The sequence below is a fragment of the Hippoglossus hippoglossus genome, chromosome 20, assembly GCF_009819705.1.
Source record: "Hippoglossus hippoglossus isolate fHipHip1 chromosome 20, fHipHip1.pri, whole genome shotgun sequence".
NCBI classification, from domain to species: domain Eukaryota; kingdom Metazoa; phylum Chordata; class Actinopteri; order Pleuronectiformes; family Pleuronectidae; genus Hippoglossus; species Hippoglossus hippoglossus.
Window position 1 is genome coordinate 6,174,812 of NC_047170.1, and position 22,205 is coordinate 6,197,016.

Sequence of the window (22,205 nt, forward strand, 5' to 3'; positions counted from 1 at the left end):
TGTTACCTCCGCCAATGAGTTTATTTTTTCGTCTACATTTGTTTGATTGTTAGCAGGCTTACGCAAAAACTACTCAACTGATTTCCATGATATTTTGTGGAGGGGTGGACATTGCGAGATAGGGCGTTATGCATCATTTTACTTGATTTCTCAGAGAATAATTCATGGATGTTTCCGGGAAAAAATCAACCATGTTTAGGGCACTGATATTTTTGAGTGTATGCAGTTTGGTGCAGATCCCCAAAAAAGCAAATGGATCTAGTGAATGTAAATGCAGTCTCATAAGGGGACTGTCTTTGTTTGTAAATTAGCAGAATTATGCTGATGCAATTATTTTGTAAATAACCAAAATTTGTACTGCAGTTGATTTCAAGTAAGTTTCAAGTATTTGCATGTTGATAACAAAAAATTGTAAAATGCATAGAAACAAGTTGTTTCTGGCCGTTATGATGAAAGTAGGTGATGTATAGTCAAAGCACTAGAACATGCAAAACCACCAGTAAGCTCCTTTAAATCTTCAAGGCAGATGATGCTTCACGTTGTTAGAACTGACTCCTATGCGAGTTCTCATGATCAGCCTTGTCTCTTGCATAAGCCCAGTGGCAGGTGTTAAATCATCGCCTGTGTACAAAGTTTAAAAAAAGTATTTTTACAGCAAAAAATGTTTCTTCCTCCCACAAAAGCCAGGTGTGCACAACACATAAAACAAAAAAAATAAAATGGTGTTTCCAGACATAATCTGTCTCATTGTCATTAACTCCAAAAGTGCTTGGAACCAACTACAAAATGTATTCTTTAAAAACAAAAAGCATCTATCCATACACTGGATTTATTTATTTATTTTTTTACTTCTGATTGTCACGACACTAACACTAGAAACCTGAGCCTTGTTTCTGACCTCTTCATCAAACTGAAGAAGTACATGACATCCTGGGAATCCTCAAAACCAAAGACTGTCCTTTTGTACTGCTGGTGCATGTGTATGAAAACAACAATAATACAAAGTACTATAACGCACACTGATTGTTTGTGTTTGTGTGAGTGTGTGTGTGTGTGTGTGCGTTTGTGTGTGTGTGCGTGTCTGTCTTGGGTGTATGCATGGGTCACCCTCCATTCATTCTTACGGCATGTAAATGTAAGGACTGGACTTATGGTGCCCTGCGCTCATCACACATGGCATAACGTTCCTTGGACCGACCATCATGGACTGGTTCATGTCATGGCCGCCCTCAGACCACGGCGGGGAGTCCATGGGCTCCCGCTTGATGGAGTGGATCAGGCCGTGACCTTTGAACTCGTAGGAGCCGTGCTTGTTGTAGTCTGGGTGCATGTAGGCCTTGTGAGGGTCCTGCGGGTAGACGTGCGAGTCCATGAGGTTGACGGACTGGTTGCTGCAAAGAGACCCTGAATGAGAGAGTCTCTGAGGACTAAACTGGTTGTTGTCATTGTTGCTTTCCAAGTCTTTGTCGCACTTCAGCAGACGTGCGTTGGTATTCCCGCCGTTGTTGACTGCATAGTTGTGATAGTTGCCGTTATTGTAAGGCGGGCTGATTCCTGCCTTCCCTCGCTGACAGGTCGAGAACTGTGGATCATAATAATCGGCCTCTGATTTGAGTGGCAGGCCAGTGCTCTGGTCGTACATCCCGTTACCGTAGCGACGATCTATGGCATCTGGGTCGCGGCAGGCCCAGGGTCGGCCGTAGGCGTCGCAGCCATTTTCAGAGTCAGAGTCGTGCTCCACCTTGATGGGGGGCATCTCGGGCATCAGATGGCCGTCGTAGCATTCTCCAAAGCCGTTCTCGCTCTTCACCAGGTCCACGCAGTAAGCATCTGGGTCTGTGGGAATCTGGATGTTACCATAGAGCTTGGACACAAAAACCTCGCCACCTCTGTTGCTGTGGAAACTCGGGGAAAGACGGTATGGCTTCCCATACTGACCAGCTTTGTTCATGCGGTTAGAAGGGACGTAGCCAACGCCCTGGCCCGCTCTGATGGGGGCCCGAGTTGGACCGCAGGGGCCAGCCGGCCCCCAGGCCCGGGCTGAGACCTTTGTGGGGACGCCATGGAGGACTTGCAGTAGTTGAGGGGCTCCTCCTGGTTGTAGTAGCCATCGGGGCGGTACTTGACGTTGTCTTGGAGAGCGGGGTCCAGGGAGTGTGGTGACCTCGCTGGTGCCACCAGGAGTGGGACACGAGAGGAGCAGAGGGTCCGCAATGTCGCCCATCCCTCCACTGAAGGAGTGTCTGCGGAGGTGTTCCCCTCGCTCTCTGTGATGAGGGACAGCATGAAAAGAGGGGTGGGGAGGAGAGAGGGGTCGTAAAAAAGAGAATGAAATGATTAGTCACAGATCCTGTGGACAAATCTGAAAGTTTCTCTGTTCTTTGACCACATTCAAGTAAAGGCAGTCTCTTAAAAAATCGTTCGTCCACACAGACATCACAATAGGAACACCCACAAAGTTCTCAGAATTATTTCCTCCTTTTTCTACTGATTGATGAATGACTCAAAGCATAAATATCTCGGTTTGGTTCACTTCAATTCCGAGATATTGTTCCAAAAGTGACTCATCTTTTCCAGGATCTGTCTCATCTTTCCTGAGAACAGAGTCAACATCAGATCAATGGATCTCCTGATTGATCTTCGTGTTTTCTTAAAACACTGCAGCAGGAAATATGTTTTAGCCTCTGCAACAATCTTTTTAAACTGTAAACATCAACTCCCCCCATTGAAGTTGTTGCAGTGTGAACGTCACAATAAAACTGCACTGACTCAATGATTTATTGATCAAATGACAAATTAAATGTTCCAATCAGACTGATTAATATGTAAGTGGAAGCTTTTTACAAGACTAACACCCGATGATTAAAGAAGAAACTAGACATAGTTATATACTCAAAATATACATACAAATAAAAAGATTTGTGTCTGTTCTCCCCTATTTGGCTTGAATTACATAATTTGACTTTCACTGAAAAATGCAGAATATTTCACATTTTGTTAGCAAGAGAAAGATTTCAACAACCTCAAAACAATTGTTTTTCTAAAATGTATCTGAACCTTCTGCTGCAGTAATCAAGCTTCCCCTGTGTTATCTATTCACAAATGCATTTTCATCACTACTTACTGCTACATTGTTTAAAATCCTTACTATAATTTAAGGTGGTATTTCTAACTTTTGGTTATAAAGACAACTTTTACTTTAAAGCCTCCTGCACACCTATATTTCACGCACACAGGTCTTTTCAGATTTGACCTCTGGGTGGAGACAAATTGTTTGACTGACAGTTTTGCTCTCCTGTTTGGACGGGGTGACTTGTTGACCTGTTGTCATTATTAATGGTACTTAAAGCTTTGTCACATCATACATTCCCACCATAAGTCCCACTCATTTTCAAGCCCCCCCAAGTGTAATCAGACAGAGGCATTAAAGTGGATCATTAAACATAGTAATGACAAGATAATATGGAGTCGTACTGCTCATGAGTTTATGTAAAGTAGTGTATGTTGTGTGGTTGTATGTGTATCCTCACTAACAACATTTTTTAAATGATCAAAAGAGCTTCTATCATATCAAATTTTATCCGGCAAAGATGGAGAAAATAAGCAATAATATTTTTCCAGTGATCCTGACTCATGGGAGTTCATTTCTGTCTTTTCAACATCACACATTGAAATATTGACTAAGTGCACTATAGAAAATATATTCTAATTTCTAAGCTTTAGGTAATTTATCTCTTCCTTATTCCTTATCTTGCTCATTTGTGTGTGATGTGAGTCCATCTGTCGGTGCCGAATCAAATTTCAGAAAGACCTGTGTTGACTCTGCCCTTTATTCAGCAGAAATTGCCACCATAATAGTCTTTATAATAGCAGATGCCATGTATAGGCTTAGACTATCCTAAGAAACCTGATAGCCTCCCCTCTAACCAGCCAACCTGCTGTCCACTTAAATGTAATTGGTATTTTGCCAAATAAATAAATATACACGGACATTATCCATTGTTGCCCTGGATAATGAAGAAAAAGAAGGGGTGGTAGCCCTCTGCCCGCCGACCAGAGCTCAACTCTGGAGCTGTGGTCAAGCTTTTTTAATGATGCATGAAGCACAGACATGTATTTGCTCCTAATTGGCCGCAGGTAAGGCGTCCAGCGCTCGTTTGGGTTTGGTGTCAGAGCCTGCTGGGCGAGGACAGGCGTCATGTTTGTGTTAGTGACTGGCTCTCAGGGTAAACGCTTGTGTTGCACATGTTTTCGTTTAGAAGTCTCACACTGTTTGGAATGTGTGTCCTTTACCTTTTGTCTCATTGATATTTGACAGTAGGCGTGATTTTACATGCACATCAATGCACACAAAGCAAACACGTCATCCTGTATGAATTATCGAAGCAACTCCGGGCTGACTGGTGACAAAGTGCATCACAACTTTAAGCTTCAACAAAACTTAAACTGATGATGTAGGAGCAGTGGCCTTTCAGTGTTTAAAATGTTGACCTTTAGTTGTAGCTCCCCCAATAGGCCAATAAATGTAATTTTCTACAGGCCATAACACGGTGCCAAAATGCATCAAACACATCAACTCTGGACCAGCATGACCAGAGACATCAAGTTTGTGCTAAAAAGCTTGACCTTTAATGACAGTATAGCACCCCCATCAAAACAAAACCAGCGGCTTTACACTATAGGACAAAGTGTGAATATACATCATCCCTCCAGTTTTGTTTTACAAAGTTTGAAGGATGTTGGTCAATTAAGGCTTATGTCCCTCTTACCCTTGCTCCAATGCAGAGATACCTCCTCCACCTCCTCCTCCCTTGTTCTTTCCCCGCATTAACATGTTCTTCATTTTCATCTCAGTGATGGAGGGCAGTAGGAGTGGTACACCAATGCAGAACAGAGACAGCTGGGGAGGCATCAGGGCCCCAGAGCCCAACTTCTTTTTCTGCCCTTGGAGAAACTTCAGTCGACCCTGGAACTGCATGGTCTGGGAGAGAAGAGGGGAAGAATTTATTGGATTGGAAGCATCCAATGCTTCTCACTCCCAAACTGGTCTTTTCATCTTCCTTCATTCCTTTTTTTCCTTTTAATTCAAACTGGTCTTCAATTTAAGAGTGTGTCAACTTTTCTTTAAGAGATCATATTCACATGGTGGCCATTTTCCTCTGACATCACGCTCAGAATAATGTTGTACAGCTGTGATCCAGGCTTATAAGACACATTAACACAGGGAATCTGTTTTCTCTAACTGATCAGCAACTGAACAGGTAATGAATAGTTAAAATCTAAAGGGTCATGGGACCATGTTTCAAGATTAAACAACATATTTGACAGCTCATTGGCTAACATTAGACAAAAGCTAATGTCAAAGCTCCAAAAGTGAAGCCAAAGCCTCCACCTGATGGCTGGCTGCAATATAGGTCATAAATCATGTCTCCTCCATGTTAGTGGATGGGACATGGACAAAACTAAAAAGTCAAAGTAAGTGTTAAATACATTTTTCTCAAAGATGGTTTCTGTCTGTTTGTGTAGTTCTCATAACACTGTTGTATGTTAATGTGTTCATTTTCCAGTAAGTTTGGTTTGAATTAGTTATTTGATTGACAGCTGAGACTGACTCGTGATTGGTCGAGCATGTGTATTGGCGGGACCTCACTACCACAGCTCCATCCCTGATCACTACTGCACAGACTGGATCCAAATGTGCAAGACGGCTGCATTCGTATTAGAGGTATTTTTGTTTCCTTCCTGGTTAGTGGGAGGAAGTGGAGACGTGCCGTCCATCTTTATATAAAGTTGATGATCTGGACCAAGTGGTGGCCCGTCTGACTGACTTTTCCTATGCACAAGGCCAGCTGCAACTCTATCTAAAGTATTGTATCTTAGTTTTCTAACAGGATATGAAGATCCTTTGGTCTTTTTATTTGCTTGCAGGGTGTGGACTGTGCATTACACAACAATTTGTGTGTGTTTGCTGCAATTATGTTGACTGATGAGGAAAACATCTTACCAATATTTGCTCACTGCTTGGCTACAAAGTGCTTCCAGTTTACGTATGTCAGGAAATTGCCATCTAGAGTTTCATGAGTGCAACAAGAGTGGACTTGGTGACATTGAACTCCGCTCACCCTGACCAAATGGTCCAAACCCATATTCTCGTTGCTCTGTCATCAGCACCTCAAGCTTTTCCGCTGTTGTTCTCCAAACCGCCCTAGTCACAGCCACGAGGGACGAATCGTGCCCCTATTCTACTGCTGTGTCCAGGCACCCAATTATATTATAATGTCTTGCAATACAACTATGAATAACCCCACACATTACGATTAAATATGAAGCTTTGCTGCACCACAGGGGTCATAATCCTTTTTATAGGCCTGGGTCTTCTACCAGAGGGCAGGCAGCTTTTTCTTCATTGTATTCCAATTAATGTTTAATAACGTTAGCTCACTGAAAACTCAAGTCACTGTTTAGCTTAGGTTTCAGTTTGGTCCAGACCACTCACCAAGAATCCAGAGGTGCTGTCCAGGAGGCATCGGACTCTGGCAATGAAGCATCTGTTGAGGAAGCAGGAGAGCTCAGGAGGAATTCCCCCGGCCTCCAGAGAGTTAAACTGACTGCTGACCACAAAGTCCTCACCTAGAGATGAATAGAGGAGGAGAAGAATACGTTAATTTGTAAAGCAGTAGACTGCAATAGCTTGACAATTGAATGCAAATATACTCTTCACAGGATAACCAAAGTAACCCAACGATATCAGGTTGTAGAAGATGAAACTGATTCTATCATTGTATTTTAGAGATGGAAGTGCTGTATATAGCTTTGATGAAATCCCTTCATTACACTATATAGTGAAGGGATTTCTGTGTGACCGTTATTTTGTTGATGTGCTGCAGATGTGGCTCAGAAATAACCAGCAGAAAACATAAAAAAAGAAGCGATGAAAATGAAAGTGACCAAAACATCCACAATTTGCCCCCACCCTTCGTAGTGAACTACCCACCAGTCCCTGCACCCAGCTGGGTGTCCTGGTGTGCCGACGTCCCCTGGTGCTGCGGAGGACACATGGCCCAGTGGAGCTGGCGTCTAAACTCCTGACGGTCGTCTACGTGGATGTAGTCAAACACATTCTGGTGCATCACGTCAGTCTGTGGGGGAAAACAAAGTAGAACTTGAGTAGTTTGTTAAAACATGTGCCAACATCACCATCATCTCTACTTTTAGTCTCGGACGTGTAATTTCCTCAAAGTCTTTATACACATGAGATCGCGTGTTCACAGCACCATCGACTCAGTGACTTTGGCCCAGAGTGCTCTGCTGCTCAGTGCCATCAGTGCAGCTGGTAGCTGCTGTTTGGAGGGAGAGGGTGTCCTGTCAGTGTGGCTCAGAAACACTCAGTCTGCCTCAGGATTCCCCCGCGCACACACAAGGACCGTACTGTAAATACAAAGTCACTGGAAGTCACATACATGCACACTTACTGTACATGCATACATAGGGCTGCACATGCACACAGGCAGTACGTTTAGCCAGCACAGTAAGAGTCTACGGACAGCTGCAGGCCAGTGAGGGCAGCTGTGTTTGTCAAACATCGCGTGACACCGGCTCCCGAACAGCAGTCCAGCCCAGCTTACCCTCCCTATCCACACACACACACTCACACACAGTGAGTCGGGTTCCAGCCCACTCTCATCATGCCTCTCTCTCTCTCTCTTTTCCAGCTCTAGCTGTGCTTTCTGTCATTCCATGACAGATTCCTCACTAAAATGTTTAACCTTCTCCTCTTCCCCCTCTCCCCCCTCCCTGCTCTCTCCATAATTTCCACACTGGTGGCACGCGAGGGTTTTTGATCGCCTGCCTCTGAAAACACAATCTGTTCCCACCGTCTTCGCCGAGCGCTTCGTCCTGTGGTTTGGTTCCCTACCGGCAGTCAGGCAGACAGACGGATCGAGTGACTATTGTTTATGTTTCTCGTAAAAAACACAAGGGAGGAAAAGAAGAGGAGAAAATGGAGAATAAGTGATATTTTCATGGCCTTCAAAGGCAAACTGCCCCAGTAACAAACAGGATCAAAGGCCAGTGGAGGTTTTCTGCCCTTCTCTGGGGCTTTCTTGTGGTGCTACTTAGTGAGGCTCTCTCTTCTCTTTTCTTTTCCTGTGGTATATTAGGGATAAGTGTCCTTCTGACTACAATTGTGGGTTTAAAATTATGTGACATATTGTCAGGGCCTTAGTGGCAAACTATGCGACTCAAAAACAACCAATAGCTGCTTCGCAGGAACCGAACATGTGAGAAAGTCTGAGATTGTTTTGGTGACTCTGATGTCTCTGAAACTCAACATGATGACCTGTGGCTTTTTAAATTCTTTTTTTAAATTCTCAGCTGCTGTTTACTATCAACTACACATTTAATCCTATGGGTTTTAAATATAGACCTATGTGCATCGGCTGGTTAGCACAAATAAACTACCTGATTTGACCTTTCTACTTCAATTCATATAAGAAGTTTGCAACATTTTAAAAGTTCTTTTGACAAGAAACATATGGAAACATCAGACATACAAAATTAAAAAGTGTTGATTGAGCCACATATATATATACACGTATTTTACAGAACACACCTTACAGTTTTAATTTCCTCTGTTTGTCTGTACTGGCCTCCATGCCAACCTGCACACACACACACAGGCAGGATCTTTCAGACCACTTTGGTTTTCATGTCGATTTCATGGCGCTGGGTTACTGCCCCCGTCTGCTTGTAAGCCAAGTGGAAGCGCTGTAGCAGAAGAATTTCTACCTCAAAGTGTTGGTCGGCTGTATGTGTGTGTGTTGTATGTGTAGCATGTGTGTGTGTCTGAGCCAACATGAGGGCAAAGGAGATTTTAACACCGAAAAGCACTTTATTCATGGTTTTGAAGGAGAGGGACGATTTCAGCATTGCAGGACAGGCGAGTCCGTGTTGATATCATCCATAATTAATGACTGGCTGGGCCTTGCTGCCGGAGAGGAAGGAAGCTAAATCTTTGGTGACTTATCAGTGCCCACACACACACACACACGCACACACACACACACACACACACACACACACACACACACACACACACACACACACACACACACACACACACACACACACGTGTAGACGCCTAAACAGTTATATCTCCGGGTGAAATGGAGGGCTTCACCTTTCTGTGGCCTCTTGGCTCACTCTGCCCTCTATACAGAGTTATCAGGCGGCTGGGAGGCGAACTGAGAGAGACTTTTTTTATAGCTCATTAGATGTGGGATGCACAGGAGAAGAAGGTGCACTGGATGGATGGAGAAGACCAGAAGGGATAAACCAAGGGTATAAGAAAACGGATGATGGTGAATCATGGCAGAGCTCAGATCTCTGACACTTGTTGAGTCAAAACTTTGAGAGGAGAAGATGTGAGCAGCTGCTTGGGAGGATTTACTAACTTACATGTAAAAAAAGGGGCATCTATACCGATGTTCACCTCTACGTTTTCATTTGTGAAGCCATTAAAGGTATAATTTGATACTGGGTATCCACATGGTACCAAGTGCAAGACTTGGACTTTAAATTTGAGATAGCAGGTAACAGGTCAGGTATTGTGCAGAGCTTTGCAGGTGCGGGTCTGCAAAAATGTACCAGTGCAAGACTCATGCTAGTCGTTTCGAAATGTTTCCAGTATTTATGCTAAGCTAAGCTAACTAGCTGTAGCCTACTGCATATTTAGGTACCAATCTTATCTAGCTCTCAGCAAGAAAGCGAACATGAATATTTTCCAAAATGTCAAACTAATTCTTTAAAGTGTGTATCAACAGAACAGAGATAGTGGAAACTCAACAGCAAAGAAAGCCACTGGAAACTGAATATTTTCTCCCTTTCATATTGGCTGTGTTTGCTGTCAGGTGCATTTCATGGATTAAGGGAGGATCATTTACAGCATTGTACATCTTATATATACTAACTCATATCAACTTACCTGATGAAATCCCAGATAATCCACAATGGTTGAGGAGGCGTAGAAGACCATCCCATCACTGCTCACCACCAAGGCAAACCCTGTCAGAGACTACACACACGCACACACACACACACACACACACACACACACACACACACACACACAACACGCAGGCACGCACACAGGGAGGGACAGAAATAAGTTGTGACTCAGGGCAGCTCATGCAGAAAATAAACTCAAGTAAAACAAATACATAATTGACAAACACAAACAACTGAATTTTACTTGAGCCATCTTTGCAAAGCTAACTTTAGATTGCATGCTCCGTATGTAACCCAGCAGTAACACGGGGCAACAGAGTCCAGATGAATTTGTGACCCAACTGTATAATTCCTTTTTTTTTTAAGCCCCCGACAATATGCAGCCAGAGCCGGACGTCTTTATAGTTCAATGTTCGATTTATATCATTCTTTCCACAATTCTCAGATCAGAAAATAACAATAAAAAAGAAAAGAAAAGATGGAATAATACAACACTGGAGAAGGAATGAAAGACAGATGTTTATGGGACTGATTGGGCCAAATAAAACTTTCTGATTTGTAATCCAAAGTATTGCCTTTGAAAGACTTTTCAAGAGTGTTTTCTGGGGAAATTTACATTCATGGTATTTTGAAAGCGGTTAACTTAAAAATGACACACACGCCAATTTGATCCCCTTTAAACGAATATATTTCATAAGTTAGATACTTTGATAATTAAGTCTGTTTGACTGGTAACATGCTTTGATTTGTGACACTAAACACACTGATTAAAAGCAGAGAAACTCCAGACACACACAGCACACAAGTGGGAATAATGTGTTTAGCCAGCACAGCTTACGCAGACAAGTGTTGATTAAAAAGAAAATTTTAAATAAACACATGACTGGCTTCGGTCAAATGAGGAGGGATGGACAGATGGAGAAGGAAGGAAGAGGGTGAGAGGAAAAAAAGACAGCAGAGGAAAAAAAGACAGCAGAGGAGGGAGACGTGGAAAGGTCTTCCAGTGTGTGTTTTTGTGTGTGTGTGTGTGTGTGTGTGTGTGTGTGTGTGTGTGTGTGTGTGTGTGTGTGTGTGTGTGTGTGTGTGTGTGTGTGTGTGTGTGTGTGTGTGCACAGCTGCGATAGCGTGACAACTGCAAGGCTACTTGACTTGCGTGACTGCGGCTGCCAGAGTCTGTCACCTCTATTTTACTGCGAGACTATGCAGGTCTTCCCTGGTGAGCGTGTGTGTGTTGTGTGTGTATTTTTACGTGGTGTATACCCCTGCGGCCTCTAAATTCACACTCATATTCTCTTTTCTTCTACGTCTCCCTCTCTCAGTTTCTCCCAGCAGTGATCTGATTGCCCTAGCAAACGGTGCAGCGCTCTGCTCACTGCACACCCTCCCCCCTGACCACATGATGTGCTCTGATATCTGCAGCCGTGTGTTGTCCTAAAATTCAAAACCTGGAGGTTATCTGAGTCATACTGTGAAAATGCAACACTGTGACAGAAACATGTCTAAACTTTAATACAATATCTGAATAACATAAGAAAGCATGATGGGGGGGCGCACAGATTGGGCTGTGGGTGGCGTGGGAGAAGATCGTGTTTGACAAGTTTAACTGGCACATATTCACGATGTCCAGGGGGAGAGTGAGACCCATAAAAAAAACACGCACACTCACATACACACACACACACACACACACAAAATGATGCCACTTTAGTTGTGCACCAAGCAGGATTTAAATATCAGAGATAACTATGAGCCTGTTATGACTAAAGGCATACAGTCCCCTATGGTCCACTCTGAACCTCTGGATGAAGTGGACATTACCACAATTTATATGTTGGTCAATCATTTCTAGGCCAAATTTTATTACATTTTATTAATTTACTTTATATCGAGATGCAATACTTGATGATCATATGTCTACAGTGGGATGAGGTATTTAGGCACTGCAGCTTTTTGCTGAGTGATTCAATCCAAAGCTGTGACATTGAACGTCTGACTAAAGTTTTGGTGATTCATTCATATCTATACATGATTCTCCAGTCACACATTGTGGGTAATTCAAATATCCAGTGACTCAATGATGAGATATTTGGAGTCCAAACCCCCAGGCATAACAATGTCCTGAATATACTGGAGTGTGACGTTGCCTTTATGAGGTCCTACGGGGCCATAAAAAGGCCACGATTTACATGATGGGTTCATGTAGGTTTATTTAACCGCTTCACCTTTCTCCATTCTACTTCCTAGTCAGTAAAATGCCACCGAAAACTCCTGCAACACGTAGTCTTGCAAAGGGACTTTGACATTTGTATTCTCCTGGAACAAATAGGCTCCGGACCTTTGACCTGAAAGAGTATGTGCAGGCAAAAACAGTATAGTTCGTATTTGCTTTTACAAACATGGAATACCAACTATACACTACAGATGAATACAGATGTTCATGATGGAATAGGACCATCTATTTTACAGATTAAGCAGCTGAAAAAATGACTATTCAGCCTTAATACTCATTATTCTATTTTAATTAAAAATAACAAGCAGGCCCATGTGAACAGCCCTTGTTCTTTTAAAGTAGGAAACGAGTTCCAGACATACAGAAGGACAGTGAGAACCAACTGATACTGGCTGCACTGCACTGCATGCTGTTTTTGTATGTTTTCTCCATTCACATTTCCCTCAGTTCTGCACATACTGAAGCCTTTAGGTAATGGAAACAGGCACCTGCTGCTGGCCTGCTCTGCCACATATCTGCAACTACAACGCCCCCGGCTCCCATAACCACCCCTGGGAGACTAAAAGCTTTGACTTACAAATCTTAAGAGGCGCTTTGCACGCAGAGCCCAAAATAAAATATATGTTCACTAGATTTGGAAGCAGTGGAGAGGGAGGGGGCGGGGGCGAGGGCGGGGGTGGGGGCGTGGAGGAGTGATGGCGGTGGTGGTGGGGCAGCCTTGTCTCGTGTTTCGACAGGGTTTCTTTGGTCTTCCTGCTGTCTCGCTGTCAGAGCGAGATGAAAGTGGCGTTGATGAGGTCATGACAAACACGCCGGCCTGCTACCACCAGAGACACACCCACATCCGACACACATGTACTTGTAGGTTATAACATCATGGGATTCTGCTATAGTGAGAGATGGGTTTTTTTCAAACACATGTTGGATATCAGCCAGTGAGTTTCAGCTTCCACTACGATGAAAGCACAGTATTAAATGTGAATAATTTTGCAGAACATAAATAAACAATTCTTTTAATTTTCAGCTATGTTCTGAGCCAAGGCTCCATCGCGGCTCTAGTGGCTCAGTAAAAAGTAAAGTCAGGCAGTCATCTCTATCCCTTTGGATGCACTCCCATGACATTTGATGTGTTTGTTCTTGATGCTTAGAATATGAATCCTATATGATATCGTTGATCCCTGACTCTTCCTCTTGCGCTACCATGGAATGCACAGTTTTTGTTTTGAGTTAACAGTCTCAGGTTATTGCTGTGACGTTTGGGGCAGATATTCATAGACAACAATGCTAACACCCTGCTTAACATAGCCTTGTTATCTTTACCCAAGTTTTCATCCAATTTCCAACTAATTGACAAAGATAATGAAATGGGAGTTGAAGGAAAATGTACAAAACTAATGTGTCAAACCTGATGGAATAACGGTATTTACTCTTGTGTCATATATTATTTTGTGCCTCCTTTTCAGTCCAAATCACTAGTTTCACCTTTTGTGATATCTTAATAATTGTTTTGACTTTGGTTTGTTTCTACTCTTGTTTCTTTAAAAGAAAATTAGAAATGTGCAAAACAGGTGCATTGGAATGGACATAATGTCATTGTGAGCCCCTCAGTTTGTTTTAGAACTTTAAAAAAATATACTTATATACTTATATACTAATATTTTATTTGTATTATTTTATTCAATGTATATCGTACTTATATAGAATAATATAACATCAGTGCAATATATGTGTATATATTTGTATATATATATATATATGAATGTGTATTATATATGCACATATAATGTACCCATATACAAAGGTGCTATTCTAATAATATTAATATACATTTTAATAATACTTTATTTTAAATAATATTTTATAGATTGTAAAAACTGAAAAATTCTTAATAACAAGGCACAGCATTGCTTTGAGGGGCTGAAAATGTATATAAAACTACATACACAATAGAATATGCAATATGTACATACTTTGCATTGACGTATTGGTGAAACGTTTGTACTCAGACATGCACAAGCAGAAGCAGCTGTCACACACAGACAGGCAGGATACCAAAGCACACACACAAACACATGCAATGCCACCAAACACACGCACACACAGATATCTGTCTCTTCCCTCTCTTAGGATCCCATCACCATAACAACTATAATGCACAGTTTGCTATGAGGCCCCAGCGCAGGTTGAGTCACGCAATGGGAGGCATCGCATCACTACGGTCAATCTAGCCTTTTGTTTACCATCCCATTGAGACAACCTGACACGTTAAGAGAAGCATCAGTGCATCAGCGCTGCCCTGCTCTGTGTGTGTGCACTCACAGTCGTTGGCCAATGGTCAGTGTCATAATTTGTTGTTTGACAGATAGCCATTAGGGATATTGAGCGTGCAACAATGATCTGATGCTTGAGCAATCCCCCTGTATCCTGATTATGACAACCTGTCTGTTCAGATACCTTCGGCAGAAACAAAGGCCTCTCGAGGAATCTAACCACGACTTTACGCTGTTTTATGTCAAATATTTTCAAAAACATTTTGTCATGCGCAGGTGTGTCCTGATGTCAAGTCAACGTAACAAGACACAATATGTGCTTCAAAATGATGTGAAATATATGCACGTATAATTAATCTGCAGTTGCACTGATTACTTTTGACAGGCTTGGTGTGTTCTTCTCACTCTCTTATGTTCACTTTCACACATGGCCGCATGCATTCAGACAATGATTCAGACACGCACATACACAAAGCACACATACACACTTCACAGGCTTAAAGTCCCCACCTCCTTCATCAGCTCTGACACTCCTGTCTCACCCCTATGTCACGCAACACCGTGGCTCCACAAAGGGGGTCAGGGCAGAGGGCGAAGGGCAGACTCACACACACACACACACGCACACACACGCATACAAACACAAATGGCCCCCTGACTGGCATGTTTGCAAGCCTGCGAGCGTTTTATTGTTTCATTCACAGTGACTTAATAATAAAAAAGTGTAATTAAAGCACCTTTTGGACAATATTTGTACATGATACACAAACACACACACACAGAAATATTCCACAACAAACATATATAAACAACAGCCACGTGGTTTCTTACTTCCAGGAGAAGGCTGCTTTCATTGATGTTGCCCAGTGGAAGACTCTCTTTCCTGGGTTCAGGGTTAGAGGATGCTGGGCTGATGATGTGCTTCCTGGAGGGCTTCTCTTGGTTTGCTATAAAAGAAAGAAGTAGAACGTAAATAGACTGACAAAAGGGACTCAGTGATGGTAACCAGTGGGCTTAAGGATACAAAATGATGACAAAAGTTTGCATTATAACGGCTACAAGTGCATGTGGAAATCAAACATTTTTGTATACAAGCTGGGATATGTGCCATGTATTTGCTGTTTAGAGCACTGCGAAGTAAAACCATGCACACCTCATACAGGTCAAATATACTATATTGCTCTGCTGCACACACAATGCAGAGCACACATCAGTGTCAACACAGGAAACATTGAGAACGATAACAATAATGATTCTGTTTTCCAGAGCATGCTCCCCAGTTCCCCCGACAACCTCAAACAGCGATACAGCAGCAAGAGAGCTGGACCGACACTCAGACATGTGGCGGACACATTAACTGTATCAGTCCTTTTGCTCAGCACTAATTCCAGGTATTAGTCTGCTTGGTGGGCCTGTCTAACAAGACCAAACATTGGAGGATTTCACGACTTTGCAGGATTGCTCTCACACGATACGACCACATGGACGGCTCTAAGGTTCACAGTGAGGTAGAGGACAGAATCCAGTGTATTTTGGGATGTTTCAATTAAGTTTCAAGTTTTTTTTGTCACATGTTAGTTAACACAAGGTTAACACCACTAAGAAAAGTGTTACATTTTTGTTTTTAATTCAAATATATTCAACAAATTGTATGTTTAAGACAAATGAGAAAATCTAATTCCATGAACAAAGTGTATACTAGTCATTGTACATTTTTCTGAGGTAAGTAAACAAAGAGTGCTGTGTTCTGTGATAGTTAAGTAGTGAGTAGTGACATATGCAGAAACATGTAGATGCAAAAAATTATGTCTAATTAAATCTATCAATATCAACCCTATAAATCCAACTTAATTTGCAGACAAAACATTTGTATCTATAGTGAAAATGAGGTGTCATACAAGCAAAACTGGTTTACAACAAAATACTAATTGTCAATTATTTTGTTCCTCTATTTTTTAAAACTTTATTACTGATTATTATTATTGTTATTATTATTATTTAATAAAACTGAATGTAAAGTATTTGACAGCCTCTATCCTGAGATACCCCCCCCAACACACACACACACACACACACACACACACACACACACACACACACACACACACACACACACACACACACACACACACACACACACACGCACACAATCCATGGAACAAACTACAGCAGGAGAGAGACACTGCTCTTCCTTCATGGACAGACATGTACTTCAGAGAAAAAAACAACAATATTTAAAAATAAATGCCAATGTTGTTTAGTGAAAACTATGACCGGTTTGCAGTTCTGTACTCTGAGCCTGACCTCTGACCTTTATGTGGAACACAAGAGAAAATAAAACCCATGAATCTCAGAGTAGGGTCTCCTGAAGAGTCCTCAAGGGCCTAATGCTAAATGAGGAAGACTCTAATTCTACTATCTGACAAATACAGTTTATACATTTTCACTCGATGTGATCGATTTAAACGCTGGACTCCAATTCTGTCCTGTCCTGCTCCGCCAAAGTAAGAATAAACAAAAAAAACAAGAAAAACAAGTATCCCACGTAATTCGTTATTCATCAACCTAACCATATGTTGTTTGCCCCCCCTCGCTCCTTCTGAGAAAACGGCCTGCCTACTACCATGCCAGTGTGTGTATGCAATTAGCCTATAAAACTGTGGCGTGCAGAACTGTCACATGTGCATCGGTGATGTGTGCGTTGCGTGTTGGAGGCATGTTTGCGTGTTTCTCTTATGGGTGTGCTGTCAGGGGGCATGTGGCTCACTCCAAGAGATCAGCCCTTCGCTCCGTCACTCATTGTAGCAGGCACAGATTAGTCACGCAACGCACACACACGCACATGCACTCACACACATATATATTCACACACCATAGCCTCATTATGAAAAAACTATCTAAGTGTATATGTATGTATGAATCTTCCGATGCTTCGTATAGACCCCACCCCCACCAAATAACCCCATTACGGCTTCCCTTCCTCCCCCTTTAACCTTTTACCATGTCCTGTCCTCTATCCCTCCCTCCCCCCATCCACCCTTCTTCTACCCTCCTCCTCCTCATCTCGCCACCCTTTCTTTGTTCAACTCGGCATCGCAGGCGATCGACAACCGATTTCGTGATACTGGAAGAGTTTCCTCTACTCTTAACTCCACTCCGAAGCACGCAATGCTAATGCGCCTATTTTTTCTCTTTTCATCCATACATTTTGTTTGGATTAATTTTTTTCAAGTTTAATCATTCATTTCCCCTGCAACAGCAGGTTTATTCAAGCTATATGTGGACGAAAAGGCTGCAATAATAAATCTGGTCAGTGGCTGATGAAAACACTGACAGGCAGCTTAATAAACTCATAAATGCCAGTAATAATGTTAAGTATTGTGTCATCACCTTTGCTAGGTGCAAACACACACAAACAAACACACTCAGACAGCCATACACACAGACACACACACACACACACACACACACACAAAACCATTTGCTTCAATCACCGCAATACCATCACACCAGTGGAAACCATTGCGGAGGGAAATGAATCTAATAAGCTTCTTTATTTTTCTTCTTCAACGCCTCGTGTATTTTTGTTTTCTCTCTTACGGCAGATTTTGGAGAGGATGCAGCGTCAGGAAAGACAAACACACGGCATGATTAATTATCGGCACCGGCACTTCCTCCGCCAACAATGCAGGCTTTATTCATCACTGCTCGCGTCTAGCACTTTGCTTTTCTTTGCCTGTATTTTCTCCCTCTTTGGTCTAACAAGGAAAACAGAGTAGGTAATGGCGAGGCGTTTATGTGATGTGTGTGAGGACGGGGTGTTAAGTAAAAAGTGAAAAGGAGAAGCATGTGGATGCTGCCAAAGGGCGAGGCTCAAAAGAGTCTAGCTCCGTTGGTCGGCCAGGCCTGTCTTTCCACTTCCACTGAGTACACAGAATATTAGGGACCACCCAGTAAATATCAAGCTACAGTTTGCCTAAATTTGAACAGGTTGAGTCATAAGTGTCTCAGGACTTCATCCTGCTCAGAGAACACCTCGGATCAGGGAGGAGATGAGTCTGATTTGTTCGTGTGGTGGAAAGAGATGAAGAGTGAGGGCCGCGTCCTCTAATATGAAGCAAGTTCAATGTATCCCGGATATCTTCATTATCATGCTTCACTTCACCCAACATAAACTATCCTGATATTATGGAGCTGGATTACAACTTCCTCAGTTAACTGGGTTTTCTGGCTATGAGTGTGTTCACGTAGAAAAGGCTGAATCTGCAATTTCAAGCAAAATCATAAAGTTCTTAGAATGATATAAGAAGTAACGCTGATATCTACAGGTACATTTGCTCAAGTGACGTTTGTCTGCAAGGGTTTCCTTCGGGTTCTCAGGATTCCCCCCACAGTCCAAAAACATGCATGCAATTGGAGACTCTACATTGTCCGTAGTTGTGAATGTGGAGTGTGAGGTATGTTGGCCGTGCATTACACTGGTGACCTGTCCAGGGTGCACCCCGCCTCTCGCCCACTGTCAGCTGGGATTCGCTCCAGCTCCCCCACGACCCTCAAAGGCTGTAAAAGCAGTAATGGAGGGATGATCAATAGAAAGGAAACACTCAAGTGACTGAAAGTTTTTGCTTTTTTATCTGATGATAAACAAACTGTTTTGGTTGGAAGTTTAAGATGTCAGAGGGTTTCTGTTGCCATAGCAGCGAGAAGAGAAGTAGTTTATGTGTAATGCAGTCAATCAACTGAAAAGTTTATTTATAATCATCACAGATGTGGACTTCTTCCCTGTCAGGATCCTGTGGATCCATGAATCTGGTTATCCAGTGATATGATTGGTCTGTACTTGGGCCACTGACAGGTTTTGATCTGTTATCTTGAACTTAACCTGCTCTGGGGCAGGTTAGATGTGCAGCGCAAGTTACCATTGTGATGTGATTACGAAGTGAACCAGCTTCGTAACACTGATAGCCCAGAGTTAAAAACTGAAGTTACCTTGATAACCACTAATCCTTCCAGGTATTACAGGCCCCTGATCTGGCCCCTGAAGACTGGTTATAAAATGTGAAGAGATTTGTGAGTGATTGCTTTCGACTGCTGCGTGCTGCAAGAATGATCTGTGCTGCTCCTGTTCAGGTGAAAAAACAGGTGAAGTTGTGAAATCTTTCACTCCAGTTTGTTTCCAGTGTGTGAGTGTGTGAGTGAGTTGGGTACACGGTCCTTACTAATGACACTGTAATTTCTGCGGCCTCTAGGAGGTAAAGTGGAAGCGTAAGGATGTGTACAGGACAGTCTGGGCGTGTCTTTTCTGTTTTCAACACTCTTGATTCCACTTCCTCCCACACTATCAGAAACAGAAACCCTCCGTAAGAAGAGAGAGAGCCTGCTGAAAGAGGGAGTAAGGGGGCGGCTGTCCCTGCGGGCCTGTAGTGTCACTGACATGCTTTTATTCTGGAGATAATGGCCATAAAACACAAAGAAATGTCTCGCAAAATGATGGAAGAAGCAGGGATGAATATTTCAATGCCATCCTGTACATTAGAGCATTAGATTGCATGAGGGTATGGCATGACATTATGTTGAAGCGTGCTCCTGAGGAGAGTCACATGACTGTAACCATTTTAAAAACCGCGAATACAAGAGTATAGCATGCATACTGAACTGAAGGAGCGGATAATACTCCAGGTCCTTCCATGAGCATTTGCAACTTGTCCAGCGTAAATGTGCAGTGAGGAGCAGGTTAAGTGTTCATACGTGGTGGCGGCTCATAGACACAGCAGGAGCTGCTGCACGGTCAAAGCAGGCCTGCACACAAACAGGTGGTCACTGTCGAAAGCTTTATACTTGAGGCTGGAATTATTCCCTATCTATCTGAGGTCATTTTAACAAAAGTCAATGAAAGTAACTGGGTGCATTCACTCTACACTGCAAAACGAAAACCAATTTAAAAAATATTACTTCCATTGTCAACACACAAAGGAATCAAGTTTGGTCTAATTTGAAAAAACTTAACTCTAAACCAATTATTTTCATTTAATTTACATTGGCAAACATTTTTTTCAGTGAACATACTAGTTGTTATAAAGATTAATTAGATTTGTCCTACAAATCAATGACCATGATACACTGATGTAGATTAAACTACACAACGCTATATAAAATATACTGTGACCAACTACAACAGTCAACATATGCTACATCGATGGATGAGTAATGATAATCCAATACTACAGTATAGATCAGTTAATGTCCAGGGTCTACCCTCCCGCCTCTCACCCATGGTAAACTGGGATTGGCTCCAGGCCCCCCCTCTTACAAGCAGTAAAGATAATGGATGGATGGATGGATGGATGGATGGATGGGGTCATTGTTCTGCCTTATGAGTGGTTATGCATCTCATACTTAAAGTACATTTAGTTTCAGATGTTTTACTTTAGTGACTTTTTTAATGCAGGACTTTAACTTGTAATACTATTTTATTTCAGCATTACATTTCTACCATCAAAAAAGCCCTGAGTTACTTTGTCCAAATTCACATCCATAATATCTGATTTCACCTGACTTCAGCAGCGTTGGTGCCATCTCTTGGCAGCTGATCCTCTGTTGTGTGTTTGCTTTTTTTTAAAGAGGAGCTGCAGACCTGAACACGGCAGCACTGTGCAGCACAGCAGTCCCCCCCTCCCTCCCTCCCCACCTCTCCCACAAGGCTTGCGTGAGTAGAGAAAACTGTGTGTGTGTGCATATGTGTGTGTTTGAGGTTGGGTTGGCTTACAGCCACCTCCTTTGCCTATTCCCGCCCCCTTCCCTCAGCGCTCCTCTTCTCTCTCTCTCTCTCTCCGCAGGCACAGGAAATCCACAGTGGAGAGAGAGCAACACCAACCAAGAGAGAGGGAGAGAGAGAGAGAGAAGCTGGCTGATCAAGGGCTGGTTGTCACGCGAGCGAGCCGTCTGTCAATCCTCCCCCCCTTCCTCCTGACATGCTGCTGGCTGACTGCCAAGGCCTTGCGTGCAAGCCGGCGAGCCACATTAGCCCATAAAGAATTTCATAATAGCAACAGCTGTTAAATATTGATGACTGCTGGCAAGAGCTCAATGCTGCTCCGCAAAAAGGTTAAGCCTGCACTGTAATGGAAGCTAATACTTCATTATGCCACCGATCAAAAATGTCCGGATCTCGCCCCGTCCAAATCCACGCCTCACTATTTCTACTTTTTCTCTTGTTTTTGAAATGTGGCAAACAGAACGAGTCCCTGAGAGAAAGTTTTGGTTTTTTTCAACTTTTTCTAAAGACAAACAGGGGCCGGAGTTTTTTTTCCCACCACACTGATTCGATCATCCATCATCCTTGATCACATTATTAATGTAGGATTGAGGGTTATAATCTTTCTGATATTGTTTTTGGTTGCGAATGTTTTTGTTTCCACTGTGACATATAAAATTACTTTTGAGGGGATGGACTGCCAGGAATTACAGCAATTCCCTTTGTCTGTTAACAAACAAAAAAGGACTTTTCGTGGAATCACAAATATTCATCTTTCAGAGGAGATTATAATGTGAGTGAGTGCGTGTTTTTTGTGCATGTGGAGCTGCGAAGGGAAGCATGAAAATAACACTGATGCAGGTCATAAACAAAAGCTTCGTTTGTGCACCTCAACACTAGCGAGAAGGGGAAGTGATATTATGACAAAGCAAGTGGGATCACACAG

The 22,205-nt window shown here is 42.6% G+C and overlaps 1 protein-coding gene across 1 annotated transcript in view; it reads right to left on the minus strand.

Annotated features, from left to right (window-relative positions):
- Positions 1–239: 239 nt before the first annotated feature.
- ahrra (aryl-hydrocarbon receptor repressor a) overlaps positions 240–22,205 on the minus strand; it is a 63,996-nt gene continuing 42,030 nt past the window's right edge. Inside the window, 10 exon segments of the mRNA XM_034573140.1 lie at positions 240–1,996; positions 1,998–2,057; positions 2,059–2,135; positions 2,138–2,173; positions 2,176–2,267; positions 4,770–4,981; positions 6,497–6,630; positions 6,995–7,139; positions 9,983–10,072; positions 15,337–15,452. Coding sequence (XP_034429031.1) covers positions 1,121–1,996; positions 1,998–2,057; positions 2,059–2,135; positions 2,138–2,173; positions 2,176–2,267; positions 4,770–4,981; positions 6,497–6,630; positions 6,995–7,139; positions 9,983–10,072; positions 15,337–15,452 — 1,838 coding nt within the window. The 3' untranslated portion in view covers positions 240–1,120.